This window comes from Echiichthys vipera, assembly GCF_963691815.1.
Source record: "Echiichthys vipera genome assembly, chromosome: 15".
Classification (NCBI taxonomy): Eukaryota; Metazoa; Chordata; class Actinopteri; order Perciformes; family Trachinidae; genus Echiichthys; species Echiichthys vipera.
In genome coordinates, this window is record NC_139840.1 from 12,690,104 (window position 1) to 12,709,927 (window position 19,824).

Consider the following 19,824-nt stretch of genomic DNA (forward strand, 5'->3'; position numbering starts at 1 on the left):
CCCCTGCCTGCTTCTCCAAACTGGCAGGGTGCTAACAGTCATCTACTGTAGGTAATACACTGACAATTGATAAGTACCATATAAAAACCCACTTCAAAATAGCCGAACTAGCCCTTTAACATTGCGAGATAGGGCATTTGGCCTTGGCAGAGGTCTGTGCTCTCTGAGTGATAAATGGACATGCAGGTACAAAACAATAAGGTCATTGTAACCTCAGTGTTGTTTGGCTTCTGGAGAACATCCACCATCTTTAACAGCTAAAACAAACAACAACATGATCTCTTAACCTACCATCTTATTTCTGCTTACAAACGTAATTTTGAGCGTGTTTCAGAAAAATAACTTTTTACTTCTGTATAGGATATGGATTTCTGTTACTGGAGTTTTTTTTTAACAGTTTGAAGAGGTCTACAAACATAAGTAGCATCAATATGTGGAATAACATATTATAAATGCCTTTGTATGGGAGGGACTTTTTGGCAACCAGAGGAATATATATGGAATATATATGTATTCATGCTTAGCCCATTTACCATGTAGCATATGACATTTGTTCTTGTTTGGTGTAATAATAATGCCTTATTATTGTTACAGAATAGCACAATGGCAGGGATTTGAACCCTGCCCCTCTGTTTAAAGAACTGCTTGCTATTTACACGGTTGCACTGCTTACAAAACAAGTGGACTTTTTTAAACGGTTACAGTGAACTCCTGTACAGTGACTTCATGTACTGTAGAGTTCACTGTATACATTATAGCTCAACAGAGACCTCTAGGGAAATATACATTAATTATTAGGATTGTATTCATACCTCTGAGATATTTGGAGACTTTGGCAGGCAATTTATCTAATTGGCAACAATTGATAAAAAGCATTCAGGTTGGGAAGCGAAAATGCAATGACAGCTGTCCATTGATTTTGGTCTGCAATAATAAAGGCACACTAAAAAAAAAAAAACACTTATAAATAAAACTGTTTGCCTTGCAAGACGTCAGAGATTTTGGTTGTATTGATGTCCCCTCTGTTATTTTTCAGATAAACCAAAGACCAACCACTAAAATATATATTATATAAAGAATATAAGACGATGAAAGTAAGTTTATAAAGCAGAGCAACGGGCAATCCCCAAACTACCTCCTCTTTGCAGCAAAATAGGATCATCCACACAATGCAGCCTCACATTAACCACACCCCTTCTCATGTTGCAGCAAAACACTTGACAGCGTTTTTTCTGTTATTTTCCCAGAATTCCCCTGGAAAAGTACAGTGACGAACGCAAATACTGATGAGAAATTCGACACTGTTTTAAGAGTCAAATCTTTTGAACCGCTTCCCTGGGACGCGTATTTGTATTTTCTAATTAACTTTATTCATGCCAATAGATATAGGTCATGTATGCGACACAAAAAAATAATGATTGAAGAGTAAATAAAAACTCAGAACAAAAATGTTATAGTAGAGATTCCTGAATTTATAAATTTTGAAAGACAGAAGACAATGCCGAAAGTAGTTTAATGGCAACCTAGACGAATATACATCAAGGAATCTTTATATTTTAACAAATAAATATTCACATCGACTAATGTTTAAATGCCTAAATGAAGGCGAGGAATGCAGCAGAAAGGAAACGCTAAACATGACATCTATATTTAAATCTAAAAATGATAACATTAGAATTAGACACATCGCCAATGTATCTAAGTTAGTTTGTATCTTTCATGTAGCATTATGAAACATTTTAATTTTGCCTTTTTATTATGTAATCAAGCATATATATTCAACATACAATGTAAATCATGTAACATTATAAATACAGTGGTAAGTTATGCTTGCATAAGCTTGCATAAGCTTGCATGTTACACAGGCCTCCAATCAGGTCGCTGTTGAACAGTTCGTTCACGGACTACACATCAGCAGATGACAACAACAAAACACACAGAGCTACTAACAGAGGCTGTTAGCGTAGTTAGCTCCATTACCTGAGATAAGCAACTGGAGGTTTCTGTCCGTGTGTTACACTATCTCGGCTGGAGTTTGATAAATAAGAAATGTATTTTAAAACAATATGGTTGAAATGTGCAAGCAGCCATGGTTGTCAGTTAGTTTAGTTTAGCTAACGTTAGCTAAGTGGCTTACTAAAGCTAGCTCCATGTATGCGAGGCTAAATCAGGTTAGCTAGCTAGCGCGGATGCTAGGCGAAGACCGAGAGCAGGGAGGTGCGAGCAGAGGGAGGTAAGGCCAACACATTATTATTATTATTTTTAAATCATTCAACGTGAAATTGCACTCTTATATGCATATACGTATAAGCAGGTGATTTGGGCTGTTCGACGAATCCTCTTACATTTGTCAAATTATTCGACGTTAGAAACAGTCATCCTGCTGTGTTAGCGCACAACGTTAGCTAGTTAGCGCAGGCAGCGGGTTGTTATTGACCAGCTAGCCAGTTAGCAGCCGCTGGTGGCCCCTTCTTTGGCACTGTAACCATGACTAATTGGAGGCCTCGGGGTTAATAACAACTGTGTTCTCAGTCGTAAAACAGTAAACAAACATATGAACTCGGTAACTAAATGATACGAGTCAATAGTTATTAATGTCAACCAACCAACAGTATATGATAGAAACTTAGCTGGTGAGGTATGTATATTGTCACAGTTAGTGGTTAGGTAGCGCTAACTCTGTTTTGTTATTATCCTCTAATTTGGTTTTTGATTAGTATAGCGCTAGCCTCCTGGCTCGCCGCTCTCCAGATAAACGTCAATAAATGTGAACGATATATGTCTTAAGGCAGTTTTGGAAGTTTTTCCTTTGTCTTGTATTAAACCAACATATAAGGTGACTTATTACATACTAAAAAAACTCGAGTGTCCAGTAACCAGCGACATCATGACTCAGCTACTAAGCTAGTAGACAAGAATTTGTAAGGCCCTTACAAGATTGGGTGGACATGTTGGCCTTTTGTTAACAATTACGTTATAAACCATGTAAAGAAACATACAATGGTAATAATTTCCTTACACATAAGCATATACACATATACCATAGGTATTAATCAAGTAGCTTTATGGCGTTGTGATTTAAATAAATGGCAGCTTCACCTCTCACCAGAATTCATATGATAATGATAATAAGGGAATCTAATCAGATATGTCATGTTTGTGTTTTTTCACAGAGTGGCCTTGAATGACTAAATGAGCAAGATAGGCAAATGTGAAGACCTCTGGGAGATTCAACATGAAGTTGTATGTGTTCCAGGTGAACAATGGCAGCACATTGACATTTGACACTGATCTTGCTGTCCAAACGTAAGAAACTGCCGTTTTACCAATATTATTCAAACATAATGGTCAGTACATCTTGGCTGTTGTGGCTTGGCTGATCTAAACACATTCTTACTTTGTCTCTCTCAGTGTACTTGAGCTTAAACATGCCATCCAAGCCAAATATAAGGTTGCAATCCAACACCAAGTCCTTGTTGTCAATGGAGGGGAATGTATGGCTGCAGAGAGACGTGTCTGCAGCTACAGTGCTGGCACTGTAAGTTTCTACAATTTATTAGTGTGCGTTTTATTTTCCTTGAAGGTATACAATATGCATATGTGATGTCCTTATTACTAATGTTTTACGGTTTAAACAATTTCCCCCTGGGATTATTAAAGTTTTTCTGATTCGCATTCTGATTCAACTTTAGGAAACCAACCCCATATTCCTGTTCAACAAAGAAATGATCTTGTGTGACCGGGATCCAACGATCCCCAAAACCACCTTCTCGATTGAGAGTGAGATTCAGGTTAAGGTGGAGGAGTCTCTACTGATGCCAGCTGTCTTTCACACTGTTGCCTCACGAACACAACTTGCTCTGGTAGTTATCTCTTTTTTTTGTAAAGCTGCCTTTCATCGCTTTGAATGTTTGCCTGTTCTTGTGCGTTGCTGTTATAAGATAAGATAATTGTATCTTATTCCTAATTGTATCCATTTACTATGTAATGCTCCTAATTTTTCTTCCTAAACTTTATTTCTTTACCTCTCCAGGAAATGTTTGAAGTTGCCAAGAAACTTTGCTCTTTTTGTGAACGATTGGTTCATGATGAACACCTTCAACACCAAGGCTGGGCTGCCATTATGGCTAATCTAGATGACTGCACTTTGTCTTATCAGAAGTTGCTCATGAAATTTGACACTTCATACACAAATTATCAACATGACTTGGAAGAAATTAAGGTGAAACTTTCAAAGTAAGTGCTGGCACAGAGAACAGGATATTTCATACTTTTCTAATCTTTATCTTTTCGAACTAAAAATACAAAGTACTATACACTGATTAGTACTTACTGTCTGCTTGTTGTCTTTGCTGACAGGATAAATAATTAGAAGGATTTAATCACAATCTTAGCTCAACTAAATAACTGAAATAAAAGTAAATTAAGTCATAATGTATATCTGCTAAAAGGAAATGAGCTGGATCAACTTGATGTCTTAATACACATTTTGTTATGATTGCAGATTAGGGACATCAGTTTCTGTAATGGCGAGAATACCTCTCCTGGAATGTTTGACGAGACACAGTTACAGAGAGAGCATGGAGAAGTCCAGCTCAACCCCAGGAAAGGATTCAGATGAGACGGAAGAAGAAAAATCCACTGACTCTGTGCTCTGCGCCGCTGATGCAAAAAAGCCCTCCAAGTCATCAGCATCCTTCTCTGCTTCGGGGACGGCCACATGTGAGCCAACTGGAGACCAGGAGAAAAATGAAATGACTGACAGTGGTGTACTGAGAGCTGCGCTGTTAGATGATGATGATGATGATGATGCCCCAGAGTTTGCCAACCCGTCCTGCTTCAACGTTACACTATTAGACTGGATCAACGTGCAAGACCGGCCCAATGATGTGGAATCAGTTGTTAGGAAATGCTTTGACTCCATCAATAGGGTGAGTCACAGATGTATGAAAAGACATGTCTAAATCATACATTCTGGTGGAAAACGTCACATCTTTATTGAAAAGATTTTATTTTTTTCTTGGTTTTCAGCTTGATCCTCGGATTATTCAGCCCTTCCTGACAGATTGTCGCGACACAATTGCCAAGCTAGATAATCAAAACATGAAAGCCATCAAGGGGCTTGAGGACAGGTTGTATGCTCTAGACCAAATGATTGCAAGCTGTAATAAGTTGGTGAATGAACAGAAAGAACTTGCTCAGGTATGTAAAGTAAGATATAAATGCTATTAAATTGCTTTATTCATCTTTTTTTCTTTTAAAAAAAAAAAATAATTCTGCTTACATGTTATCACTTGCAGGGATTTTTGGCCAATCAGAAGCGGGCCGAAAACCTGAAGGATACATCTGTTCTGCCTGACTTGTGTCTGAGTCACACCAACCAGCTGATGATCATGCTAAACAACCACAGGAAGCTGCTAGACATAAAAAAGAAGTGCACGACTGCCAAACAAGAACTTGCAAACAACCTTCAAGTCCGACTCAAGTAAACCTGAAAACCACTTCTTCCCCAATTTGTTTCATAACCCATTGCCTTCTGTAAATAGCTAAATGGCTTCTGAAAGTCAAGAGAATTATGTTTATAAGTTTAACGGTGCCAATGATTTTGCATTAGATGGTGCTGCTACGTGATGCTTCATGCAGACCAGGATGGGGAGAAGCTTCAGGCTCTACTGAGACTTCTGACGGAGCTAATGGAAAGAGTGAGGGTGGTGGAGGCCCTCAGTACTGTGCCCCAGATGTATTGCTTGGCAGTGGTGGAAGTTGTCCGGAGGAAAATGTTTATGCGCCACTACAGAGAGGTCAGTGCGAAATGCCCTTATTTGGCCGGCAATCCATTACATACTCAACTCTTAATTGTGCCGTTGTTCTCTGCCCCTGCCACTATAATGAAGAGAGATCAGTGCTATTATGTTGTTTCCTAGTGTTTGAGAGTTAAGTTAATTATAAGCTTTTTTTTGTTTGTTTATTGATATGTTTTTGGGGAAATACTTGCATTTCAGTGTGTTTACCTTGTAATATCTTACATTCCCGAAGCGGTAATTGTAATGAAATATGAAAATAGGTCCCAGAGCTGGATAAATAAACCGGCATTGTGGTCCTGTATCTTTTTTTTAGAAATGGAACTGGTCTTGATGCTCTTTCACATGGGACATCCTATTTAGCAGGCTCATGAAGGACTCAGGACTAAGTGTACCACTGTGTTGCTTGAGAGTTGCGCTATTGGTGACTGCTTCCATTGCATTTGCATAAGGCTGAAACTTTATCAGCTTTTTGAATCTTTGCAGAGGGCTCCTGCATATACTTTATAAACTGATAATGACTGCTGTCATTCCTGTTGTATTGTTTTGTTTAAATCAGAAATACTTTAATAATCCCAGGGGGAAATTGTTTAAATGCACAGTAAGAGTGGGAAATAGTTGGAAGCCAATAATGAAATTGAGTTTGCCCATATTTGTCTTCTCTTTTATTGAGCTGTAGTTGATGCTTTGTTTTTCGAAAACATCTACAAAACAGTTTAAGGACTTTAAACTGTTTCCTCCTGTGAGCCAGACATAATTCTTTTGAATTGAAGAACAGGAATGAAACTTAATAATCAAATTTTTCTGATATTTAAGCTTGGACTAGAAAAATGCTTTATAGTGGTGCAGTAACATTAAAATACAAGTTCTAAAAGTGGACATAATCAGAAACATGCTTATTAATTTGTTGTTGTAAAATCTTTTTTTACTATCAATCTCTTCAGTGGGCTTATGCACTTGTGAAGGATGGGAAACGGCTCTACGAGGCGGAGAAGTTCAAAAGGGAATCCTTTGGGAAACTCTTTAGTAAGTGTCTTATGAATACTCTCTGCTGACAAAATTTGGGTTGTCACTGTAAAGCACAGTTTGCTTATGAAATAACACATTGATTACAGCCAATATCAGAGTTTTGATATATTCACTTATTTTCTTTCAGGGAAGTCTTTCCTCAGAAATCGTTTGTTCAGAGGACTCGATTCATGGCCTCCAACATCATTTTGTGTAAGTTACATTTTAAGAGTATTTTACCAATATGGTATGTATCCAACCCTGCTCCTGGATATCTATTCTTCTGCAGGTTTTAGGTTTCTCCCAACTCTAACACACCTGATTCTAATGATCGGCTCGTTATCCAACCTTTGACAAAATGTACCTGCTTGATAATGAGTAGGGTATCAGAACCAGGTGTTTTGGAGTAGGGAGAAACCTAAAATATGAGGGGGGGTAACTCTCCAGGGTTGGACACCGCTGCGGGGTATGGTCTCATGTATATTATTTTAACTGTATTTTAAGTGGTCTCTTCTTTTGCACTGCTTATTATTGTTTATAGACACGAAAGCCCAGAAGGTTTGACGATGAACTTCCAGACATCTCGCTTGATGACTTGCAGTACTTGAAGTCTTGTTGTCCTCTAGAGGTGCAGCCTTTCCTAATGTAAGTCACTGTGCTTATTTATTGGAATGGCTTTAGATCTAAACCTGCTGGTTTTTGTAATATTACCAGAACTATCACAAGATATGGCCAATGAAAAAATACATATGGACGTTTGTGTCCATTTGAAAATCAATTTAGGTTGGGGTCCATTTATGCAAATTGGTTTGTTTTCTGTAGAATAATCAAATATGCTTTGACAATTTACAGCAGAGACAAAACCATGCAAGGCTTTTGATTGTGTCAGCAAATGTCATATAAGTAATCCAATAGAACTGCTTATGTAGTGTGGGGAAGGATTGGGGTTCATAGCTGTGCAGGAAACCATACAGGAGATACACAGGGTGTTTTTTAAGTTGATGTTAAAGCTCTGAATTAAGTCAATCGAATTTTGTTGGATGGGAATTAGCCTGACTCAACATCGCTCAACGTCATTTTAAACAATCTCTCCTTAATGTTATTCCGATATTGTTTTTTTCTGCAGGGTTCCCACAATGTGTGACTTCGAACCCTTAAATCGCCACATAGAAACGCTTCACCAGCTGGTCCAAGCTGCACAGAGTGTGGATGAAATGTCTCAAACGATTACTGACCTGCTAAGTGAACAAAGGGTATGATAGCTTGATGAATAACCTTAATTTGTATTACTTGGTAAATAAAAAATTAGATAGACTGGTCACCATAAAAAGTGGTCCTGTTACATAGATTTGTCTCTGTTCTATCTTTGCAGATATCCTTTTGTCAGAGATCAACTGTGTTCACCCCACAGTCTGACAGCATACCTGGGACCACAACACCGAGGTCCTCCAAAACCCCTTCCTCTCTTAGCCTTCAGGGACCCAGCTGCCAGCCCCTACATGTTCCCGTTCCCGCTCCTCTAGAGGACTTATCCCCAGACAGCATAGATGCGCAAACATTTGACTTTGAAACCATTGGCCACCCGAACATGGATCCAGTCCTGCAACAGGGCTCCCTTGACCTAGATTCTCTAGCAGAGAGCCCTGAATCTGACTTCATGTCTGCTGTCAACGAGTTTGTGATTGAAGAGAACTTAACCTCTCCGAACCCCATCAGTGACCCTATTAGCCCTGAAATGATGGTGGAGTCACTGTACTCCTCAGTCATCAACGCTATTGACAACAAGCGTATGCAGGATACCACGACATTAGAGAGGGAGAACTCAAGGATCGCTGTACTCAAACAACTTATTGACAAGTACCGATCTGCTGCAGAGGAGTCCCATTCAAACTTCAGAAGTGTAAAGGAGGATCTCTATCACTTGAGAGGCATGGTATTAAAAGAACACAATGACTTTGGCTTTGTTTTGAGGAATATGACCACAGAGGTGCAGAGCATTTTGGGCAACATCTGCCAGACCCACAAACTGGAACTGAAGGAGCAGCATCAAAGTGAGCTTCTCTCCCTTCGGCAAGAGCTTGAGAAGCAGGTTCAGACACTAACGGAGGAAAACCAAGTAAACCAGAATATTGTCAGAGATGTCCAGCATGCAATGCTGGAGCTGGAGGGGCTTTTGGAGCGCAAAGAGAAAGAAATTACTCAGCTCGAGAGTGAGAAAGAGCGATCGCTTGTAACCCAGAGTAACCAGACTGATAGGATCAAAAACTTGGAGAAGATGATGAGTGATCAAACCGAAGAGATCAAGACGCTCTCAGCCTCAAGAGACTCACTGACCAGCCAGCTTGAAAATCTGCACTTTGAGATTGAACGTAGCCAAAAGAAGATCCGGCAGGAGCTGGAAGTTGTTGAGCAGTCCCACTTAATGGAGATGGAAGACAAAATGAAGCAGGAACACAAGGCAGAACTAGAGACCCTTATCAAGGATAACCAGGAAGCTCTGGAACATCTGGCTGCCAATAATAGTGCAAAGTTAAGTGAGGCAGCTGATAACTATGCCACTGCACTTAAGGAGAAGGACAGCCAAATTAAGGACTTGGAGGCTCGTATTACTGAGCTTGCAGAACTCCGCTGCAAAGTAGAGGTGGAGTTGGCCCTCAAAGAGTCAGAGACAGAAGAGGTGAGGGTCTTATTTGAGGAGGCAAAGATGCAGCAGGCTGAGGCTGTGAAGTCCCAGGTAGAGGCTGCAACCAAAGTCCTTAGCGAAGAGATGGCAGATATCAAAAAACAGCTTCATGTAAAAAATGAGGAGTATGAAGTGGATCTAGCGGAGCTGAGGACTCTCATGAGGATTGAGAAGGACCACTGCATCTCAGAGTTGGTGGACAGGCACGAGGAGGAGACTATTTTGTTACGTAATGAGCTCTCCTCCTTGCAGCGGCAAGCCCAGGATGCTGAAAAGAACCATACTGAGGAGCAACAGAAACTTAAGCAGGATCTGGATCGGCAAGCAGCCGCTCTAACTGAAGAAAAAGAAAAGCAGTTCAGGAGTTTCCAGGAACTGGAGCAAGAGTTGAGGACTGTTATCAGCACTTTGCAGGCAGAAAATGACCTGCTCTCCACCAAACTAGAGCAGGACAGACAACTAATCGAGAAAGATTTGGAAAAAGAAGAGGCCTCTAAGGTTGCGTCAATAGATGCCTTTAAAGAGTTGGAGCAGCAGAAGGAGGACACAGAGAAGAGACTGTCAGACAAAATTAGACAGCTGCAGAATGAGCTTGATGGAAGACAATCCTCAAAAAGGTAAATGTTTGATCACAATGACTGACACACGTGCACGCGTGTAAGCAATGTTATATTTAAAATGACCCACTGAAAAAAAATCTGGGGTTGGATGAGGTAATCTCTTCTAGGGGTGGGAATCACAGATACTTCACAATATGCTGTCCCTGATAATGGTGGTATCACGATGCTGCGATACATTGCAAAACAACCATCTACGATGCCTCATGATATCTGTGTAACCTAAGATCGAAGATAGCCTTAAAAAGACAAGAAGCAGGAATTATCTCTTTATTCACTGCATTGTGGTGTCACTTTCCCAGAATTTGAGAACCAAGATGAAACGATGTACAACAAAGTGCACAGAGTCTTAGCGTAATGTGCCATTACTCCAATGTAACTTTACTTGTCTTTAATTTATGTAATTTATAAAAACTAAAGAAACTAAAAAATTAGTGCAAAAAATACCAATTTCTCTCAAATAAAAAAACATAAATTTTTGCCATTAGTGTTTCAATATTGTATTGCAAGACAGATAATATGATGTATTGCCGTATCAATATTTTCTCCCACCCCTAATCTATTGTAATGTTACTTGAGAATGAACTGTTAATTAATATTTGTCTTTGTGTGTGCTTATGTATGTCCATGTAATTCCTTTGTCAGAATTAAAGTTTATCGTGTGCCTTTTAGTGATGAGGGGTTGTCGCTGCATGCTGAGGGGCGTGCAGATGCCGGAGCACCTCTGTCTCTAGACTCGGCCTTACAGGAGCGGCTGCAGCAGGAAAGGGCCTCCCTGCAGTCCCAGATGGAGCTCCTGGAGAAGAAGAAGAACGAGGAGATGCAGAACCTCAGGACATCACTTATCGCAGAGCAGCAGGTTTGTATTTGGGCTGTCAATAGGCGGGATGAGTTCTGTGTTTCATGATGTTGAAGTTTATTGTTAACTACATTTTTATCAAATTTCTTTGCAATTGATTTTGTCCTAATAATGGCAAAAGGTTAATATGTAGTTTAAAACGGAGTGCATGCTGTTTAGTGTGAATGCTTTCTTAAAGTTGTACTCTAAGATTTCCATCTATTTAATTGCCTTTTAAGTTAGTGAAGAGTGAGTTAAAACAATGGTGATTGATCATATGATCCACTAATGAAAGCAATTCCACTTGCCTTTTTGCTGATGATTCCAGTATCTGTGTCTTTGGCAACATTCCCCGGCAAGATGTAAATAAGCCGCCATGTTAGTGAAGCTGCTGACAGCTGTTGGTCTGTTGGCCCAACTCGTCACTAACGTTATGCTGCGTTCACTTGTAATCGGAAACCGAAAACTTCCAACTTCAGTCAGGCTTGTAGTAAGAGCAGAAGTGTATAGGAACGTGCATGTTTGTGTATGGATTTAAGAGGGGACGAACCAGAAGTAGAGAGGTGAATTTGTGTCAATAAAGTTTACAAAATAGCACAAAAAAGAATAAAATTGTCAACACATAAAGTGACCGTGAACGTGACAAAATGGCGGGCTCTGAAAGTACAGGCTCGCCTGCAGTTACATGTTACTGCTGAAGAGGCCGCTAGAAACAAGATTTCTCAAATCTTATGGAGTACAACTTTAACTGCATCTAAGCACTGATGGGGCGATATTACACAGTTATGATTTATACTGTTATACAATGGGATATAGCAGTGAGTACTTACTTTGTGAAGCATTTAATTTTTAATAGTAATTGATGCTGTCACGCTCAGCCACTTGCATTGAAATTGCAAATTGAAAGTAAAGACTTACACATCTACAGAGCAATCGTTCATTCATTTGACTGGGACTGATCTCTGTTTGTTTGTTGGTATTCCACCAGAAGATCCTCAAAGGGAAGCAGAAAGATTTTATTTACTCTTCATAAATCGCTCACTTGCTATTATTCAGTTATATGTGTTGTATTTTATCTAGTTAATAAGCTAATAAGACTTGTTTTGAACAAAATATCACACAATTAGGCTGTACTGTCATTTCAAATAACAGCTGAGCCCAAATAATTACACTTAATTTGTGTTACTGGGTATAATAAATGAAGAGATTAGACATGGCACAATATAAAAAAGGTATTAAAACTCAACAAAACAATTTAACTCCCATGTGCATTTTTAGAACTTAGCAATTAAAGGTATCCTATCAAATAATTTGTGTTGGTATAAATGACCTGTTGTGTGGCTATAACCCTTGATACAACTACATTTTTTTTTTTTAATCGTTTCTCTAGACCAATTTCAACACTGTTCTAACCCGAGAGAAGCTGAAGAAGGAGCAGATCATCAATGAGATTACAGAGAAGTTGCAGAAAGTTACCCAACAGCAGGAGAAAGACAAAGGTGAGTGCTGTACATACTGAGCAGGGGTAATTTTAGGGTAATTTCTTTTTTATTATAACATAATATGATAATGTAATGTTGTTCATAGTATACCTAATAATGAATGGTCTCTACTACTTACTGCCATATTTTAAGAACAGCCATTCTTTGAGGTTGTATGTGATAGATTGGTATGCTGTGCCTGTCAATGTTTCTTATTTATCTTAACTTATTGCAGCTCTGATAGAGACACTCTCCGAGGACCGAGCTAGTGTCATGCAGGAGAAGAAACACTTGGAAGAAGAGCTTAACCGCCTGCGCAGCACTGCATTGGTCTCCTCTGCCTTTTTCACTCCTAACCCATCAGCTCAGGAGACCGCAGAAGCTGGAGCAGGAGCTGCAGCTAGAGCTCTGCCTGTTGCTGGGGCTTTTTCCTCCGAGTCCATGGCTGAAACGGACAGACTGGCCTCTGTGGCAGCCATTCAAGATGACGAACAGGTTGATTCAGCAGTGGAAGCCAGCATGGTGACAGTCCAGTAAGCATCTTCTCTCCAATAAACGTTCTTTTGTTGATAGTTTGAGGTATATTGTGGTGATTGCGATCTGTTCAGATGTTGTTTACAGTTCCATTACACACACACACACACACACACACACACACACACGCACACCAGGTTTTTAGGAAGAATTCAGGTTAAGGCAACACATTTCCATTGCCTTAATCTGATAAATGCATGCATTTACAGGTTTTTAGGTCAGAGACTTTTGACAGTTCACTGAGAGAACAATCTGTGTAGATGAGATGCTATCTTCAGCAATTGTGTTATGTAGTTTAAGTTTAAATTTAAATATTTGTATGAATCTTTTTAAATATCTGATTCTCTTACTAGATTACTTCCCCAGCTCCTTTTGTTTGTCGTGCACATGGGCATAACTTTAGAAATACAGTTACATATACATACTGTATACCTATTCAAGAAATCACGTTTCTTCATCAGGAATGTAGCTCTGGTGAACCAGGTTTTCCCTTTCTCTTAACCTGATAGAGGTAACCATGTGTTCTTGTTTACATGACATTAAAAAGATCAAGTTACTGTGGATTGCAGGAGAATCATAATGGTGATTATGAAGGGGGAAAAAAAGTTGTTGTTTTGCATATTAGGGTGAGGGCTGTGGAGGCAATCCCATCCCACTTTTTTCCATACATTTGAAACATCTTTATTTATTTATCTGTCATTATTAGAGATTACTAGAGACAGATCATGATATCATGTTACTCTATAAATCTCTGGTTTATAAGTGAAGTGAAGTTTCTGAACTACACTGCAGACTACAAAAGTAGTAAAAACTACTACAAAGTGACAGCTGACGATATAAGAGGGTCCAGTGCAAGTTGAACAACCATCAGCTGGTCTGCGTTAAATGTCTCCTTTCTGTATCATCACTGCACTGCCTTTTATAAACACACCTATCACCTGCATCCGGGCACCGTCTCACCCTTGTACGAGACTATAACTACCAAGTGGAATAGGGATGTCAGGTCCGGAGGCTGAGACGCTCTGTCACACACGTAGCACAAATCTGTATCATATGGGTGCTACTGCTGTCATTTCATTCATAGCACAGACCGATTTTTGCAAGCACATGAGCTCCTTTCTCTTAGACCACTTGGTTTAAGTCAATGCATCTCCCGACAGAATGCCACAGCAGTGATAGCAGACTGCCGAGTGGTTGAATGCACGCACTGTGGCTGTATTAAAAGAACGATACACACCGTGACCTGCCTGTGTGTGGTTGTTTTTTTTGTGTGCAAAGCCCCTAGGAGAAGAGAGGAGAGAAACAAGGGCTACTGTAAATGAAAGCAAAGCCATGTAAAAACTTACACTGAGCTGAATTTGGTAAATTAAATATTTAGTTCTTTCTTTCAGGGTTTAGGGTTTGCTTCCCCAAGACAGTGGTAGGGGAAACACTCAGTGAGTGTACATTTATTGAATGTCTTGTACAAACAAAATGTACAATGAGTCCTCATCTTCAGTGCTGTTTTCATCTACAGTAATACTATGCTGCCATTCTCTAATCCGCCCCTTTGCTTGATATACCAACAGAAAACTAATTTGAAGATAATACTAGATACATATTTGTTCTTCAGACGTTAGGAATATATTTTCTGCATAATAATACTATTGCATTCACACAAGTTTATTTGGCAACAAAGACCAAATACATGTCATTATGACACATACGATATCCCAGCTATTACCTTTTATTGTAATTATTGGTATATGAGCTTATTTTGATTTCTGTACTTTTAGAAATATTTGTATTTATTTAATTTTGTTTATTAATATCCTTTGCATACTTGTTACAGTATAGCCATAGCAGACCTGAAAGTGGCTACATTTATACATTTTCACATAGTGTCATGCCTTTTATTATGATTCAGGGATGACAGCAATTAACAATTTGCGAGCCTGAGAAGTTGTCCAAGATAAAATGCGTGCAATGTATTGAATTAAGTTTTAAAAGTGCTCTATGCCTAAAATCAATCAATCATGCAGCCTGAGAACATACAGCCCTGTACGATGTCATGGTATTGGTTGCCGGTCATTGACAGAAAGAGGTCTTTGCGTTATTGAAGAAGGATCTCAAAAGACCATTTTTTTAATTATCCAAAAATGGGATGGACAGAAAGGACACTTGACAGTGGAAGGAAAGAAGGAAGGCAGGCTAGGATCAGACAGTGTAAGTTTTCTGTTAATTACTATTAAGATTAAGAACTATAAAATAGTTACAAGACTAAAAATGAGAACCATTTAATCATTTGATCATTTTTATTTTTTATACATAATATAGTATTGGTGACATTTTTATTAATCTGAATTATCTGATGTTTTTCTTTCTTTCAGTGATAACATCCTGATGTCCGAGGAGAAACAGCGGATACTCTTACTTGAGAGGGTAAATAAACACTGTCTATCACATTGCATTTGAGAGCAAAAGAAGCTATATTTCTGGATCTGTTTAATTAATCTGATATATGTTTCAGACTTTACACATGAAGGAAGAAGAAAACAAGCGCCTCAGTCAAAGACTGGTCAGTTATTTATTATCTCTATGGGCTATGTAGCATCTGCTCCACTAGGTGGCAGTAGCATCAAAGAGTAAAATCCCGACCCAGGAGGCCAAAGAACTCAGTGAAGAGAAATTAATTTTTAGGAAGTATCATTAGAATTTGTAGAGGGATGGATTTTAGTGAAATTCTCCACACAAAAACATATATACTAAAATATAGTATACTAAGTGTTAAAAATATACTTCTGTGGTTTGAAAAATGTTTTTAATTGCCCCTGACTTTGCATCATTCACAAGGGTGGATTGCACTGAAATTAGAGCATAATGCTTTAAATAGGGTAAAGGTGCTAATTACTAAGCCTATGTCTAGCAAACGCCCAATAAGACAAATGTTAGGAGTCATCTATAGTTAGTATTGTTAACCCTTCAGTGTAAAACATGTGTAACATTGCCCTAATCCTTTACTTTGTAGATGTCTCAAAGCATGTCGTCTGTGTCGTCACGGCATTCAGACAAAATCGCCATCAGAGAGTAAGTGAATAAAACCAAAGCACATAGCCTCACTGTCGTGATCTTTTTGGTTTTGGCTAAAACTCTGACCACCATTGCATGCAGTGTTATTATAAAAATGTTATTGTATAATGGCATTAATGTGCTGTCTTTTTGTGTAACCAGTTTGCAGAAGTCATTGTCATTATCCCTTTGTGGTTCTTTCGTCTCAGTTTCCAGGTAGGCGATTTGGTTCTGATCATCCTGGATGAAAGGCATGACAACTACGTGCTGTTCACAGTTGGTCCCACCCTCTACTTCCTCCACTCAGAGTCTCTCACTGCACTGGACCTAAAACCAGGTCAGCTTTCCCCAAACATTTTGTGACCATGATGAGAACTGTATTGTTGACATTTGTGTTTTAATTTGCAAATAAATTACATGTGATAGGTGATGTCAGGCATGAATGGATTTATAACAGATACTGTATGCAGCGTTTGTAGCTCCAAGGGAGGAAAATCAAATACTGGAATACCTTGAAAATAGTCCCTTTTTATATATAAGTCAATGTCCTTGAAAAATCAAATGAATCACATAACGCTGTCTTATATTTTGACCAAAAGTTTTATTCATCAAGTCATTAAAATATAATTGCTCAGAATCAGAAATCACCCTCTCCTTTCTTCCTCGACTCGATGAGCCTACTACTGAAAACTAAATATGCCAGGGAAGTGTAAATTTAATCCAGCAAATTATTGTATAGAGGTTGTGAACAATGTATATGTTCACTGTATATGCACTTTTTTTTGTGCTTCGTATGGATATTATAATAGAGCTGGCTGGTATGAGGACGGGTCTTGCTAACGTTGCTACTACGTTAGCGTACTATTAAATTACAAAAACAAGATCTACTCTTTTAACAAGCACCTACTCTTGGAACTATTTTGTCCAAACTAAAGTGGTGGTGTGAGTGCGAGGGAGAATGTCCTGCTATAGATATATTTATATATATATATTTAAATAAATATTTATTTACTTAATATACAGATATAAAGTTTGCAGTTCAAGGAGAAAAGAAAGCAGAAAACATTCACATTTAAGAAGCTGGAATAGGACATTTTAGACATTTTGTTTCTTTAAGAATGACTCAAACAATCAATCGATTACTAAAATGGTTGGGGAATAATTTAATAGTTGACAACTAATCAATTAATCGCGTATTTTTGCGGTTGTAATTTGTTTAACAAGTTGATTTGTTTCATTATTTAGCATCAGGGACCTCAAGACGGCCGTGGGTACTTGGAAAGGTGATGGAAAAGGAATATTGCCAGGCAAAAAAGGTATTTTTTAATTTGTGTTTTTAAAGAATATTTAAGAACAAATATACTATATCATAAATGGAATATGGTCCTGGAAATTGTATCTTTTAGTGACAATTTCCACATTGCTAAGATTTACTGTATATTTGACTTGATCTGTTATATCCAAGCATACACAGTTTGAACTTTGATTCTCTTACAAAGCTTTCTTTCCTTGTGTCTTTATCTTCACTAGGCCCAGAACAGGTTCAAGGTTCCTTTAGGAACCAAGTTCTACAGAGTGAAAGCTGTTCCATGGAACAGAAAAGTATAATAGCTTAGTCATGAGCTAAAATGTATATTTATTTTGCTTAATTTTTGAATGGATAATTCATAACTTCAAAATTGAAAGATGTTAAAAATGGAAAGAATTTAAGAAAGCCATCATGCTCTTTTCAGTTTCAGTTCAATATCCCACCTGCTACCACATTTTTGTTTTCTTTTAAACCCAGATATGTTATTGTGGACCAAATGCTATTAACTTTTATTAGGGCATTGCCCTATACACTGTGGCATTATGCCATTTGACCTGTGTGTAAAATTGAACAAAATTTGGATGTTAAATATTAGTTCTCATTATCAGCATTTGTCCTTTTGTGGAAAATACTGTGTCATTATCAAAATAACTTAATAAAAAATATACATTTATTATAAATGTTTATTGAGGAATGTTCATGGCATGCATATTGATATATTTTCTTTGATTTACTTATCCAGATAAATGTTGTAGTTTGAAATGTAGTTAATGCTGTTTGTTACTCACAAAGCAGTGTGGCCCTCTGTCAATACTGAAATGTACATTATGGCTGACTGATGGAAACAGTCATCTTTGCAATCCTCGAAATGCACTTTCAAAAACAATGCTTTTGTTGATTTGAAAAGGGAAGTTAATTGAGCTGTCAGAACTAAGTAAATATATCAGCACAAACTTCTCACTATCGTAGAATATTGATATGTAGAAAGGAATACTTTGTGACTGTGTTTCATTATCAGAAGGCATTGTACATTACCCATCAAATCACACATGTAACAATAAATGACTGTATTGTAAAAGATAGAGTTTTGAAACAATAAAGGATTGATCCCAAACATATTCTGCTGTTTTTGATGGCCAATTATTGCTGTTCCGTGATGCTTAGAAATGTACATGATGCTATTGAACTCACCCTTAAATCATTAGGGGTTGAAAAGTTTGCTGGTGTAGTAAAAAAAAAAAAATTCCACCGGGAAGACATTTGCTAATTTTTCACCTGCTGAGATTTCTGTATTGACTAATGTGAAACCATTTTATTAGAGCGTGTTATCATGAAATACAAATATACAAAATAAAAAAAAACATACACATTAGCGACTTTTAGGATGTATATAATAAATAGCTTTTTAATTATGCTTTTAAAATGTTCTGGGGGATTCAGGAGTCAATGTGGAATAGCACAGTATAGTGCATTCATTTGATTTAGCATTTTTGCTTTTGTGGAAACATTAATGTTGGCACGCTGCTGCAGGAAACAGACTTCAAAAAGGCTTCAAATCGGGGCCCAAGAACGATGCGGCCCTCATGGAGAAGGAAGCCCACCAACATCACTTTCCCAGTTCACAGCGGGGAGCATAGCAGCTCTCTGCCGAGGACTCTCTACCATGTGGGTCTAGGGGTGTTTTAACAATGTTTAGCTCTATTTTCTCCATTTAGCATAAGCCTGTTGTCACATTTGGATGGCTCCTTCATAAATTGATGGTGTGATTCCTACAATTTCGGGACAGGCCTGAATGACAAAATATGCAACACAACATTCGATACCGAGGTGGCTGGCAAGCACCAACCATGTGCACTGGACAGGCTCTTAGTGTAAATGTTTACAACCCCCCACTGAGCTCAGTGCTGCTGGGAGTCACTCATCAGGCTGAATGGGATTTAACATTGCCATGTGTAGTCGCTAGCTAGTTCCACCACTAAAACTGCCTTTCACTTGCCGTCCAACTTCTTTCTATACACTTGACTACTTATCTTCAGTACTGTATCATCAAATTAGTTAAGCTCTGTGCAACTAACAATGCGGTGTGCATCTCTTGTTTTTGTTTTGTAATATCTAAACGAGTATTTATGATTTGATTAAACAAGAAAAGTAACAACTATGTTATTTCAAAAAGCACTAAACACACTGAAGAGTTTTTTTTAATAATAAATACGTCTTTTTATTGTAATGTAGCACTTATCTTTCCAAGCAAGTATTTTTCAAGGCTGTATGAAAATACACAAACTGAAAATAGTAAGCCATACACATTCAGATGGTCATAAACACAAACTCATGTTAGCATATGTATTACATATATACTGTACATATACCATATATGGCCTACAGTACAAAGACACACATGGAAACATATTCCCCAAATTCGAATTTAGAAAACTTTTCAATAAATGATTTAAAAGAGGATTTATAATTTGTACAGTAATTCTGACTTGATTTGAGGCAAGTTAA

The 19,824-nt window shown here is 38.1% G+C and overlaps 1 protein-coding gene across 1 annotated transcript; it reads left to right on the forward strand.

Annotated features, from left to right (window-relative positions):
- The first annotated feature begins 1,941 nt into the window (after positions 1-1,941).
- Positions 1,942-18,424, forward strand: rb1cc1 (RB1-inducible coiled-coil 1). Its single transcript, XM_083927687.1, has 23 exons — positions 1,942-2,233; positions 3,174-3,306; positions 3,412-3,538; positions 3,693-3,863; positions 4,034-4,236; positions 4,505-4,931; positions 5,032-5,202; positions 5,301-5,485; positions 5,615-5,801; positions 6,746-6,827; positions 6,958-7,022; positions 7,351-7,454; positions 7,936-8,062; positions 8,182-10,109; positions 10,782-10,968; positions 12,338-12,446; positions 12,664-12,961; positions 15,332-15,383; positions 15,472-15,519; positions 15,970-16,028; positions 16,220-16,347; positions 17,256-17,326; positions 17,541-18,424. The coding sequence occupies exons 2-23, from the start codon at positions 3,236-3,238 to the stop codon at positions 17,616-17,618; spliced, it is 4,878 nt and encodes a 1,625-aa protein (XP_083783813.1). The 5' UTR covers positions 1,942-2,233; positions 3,174-3,235; the 3' UTR covers positions 17,619-18,424.
- Positions 18,425-19,824: the final 1,400 nt, after the last annotated feature.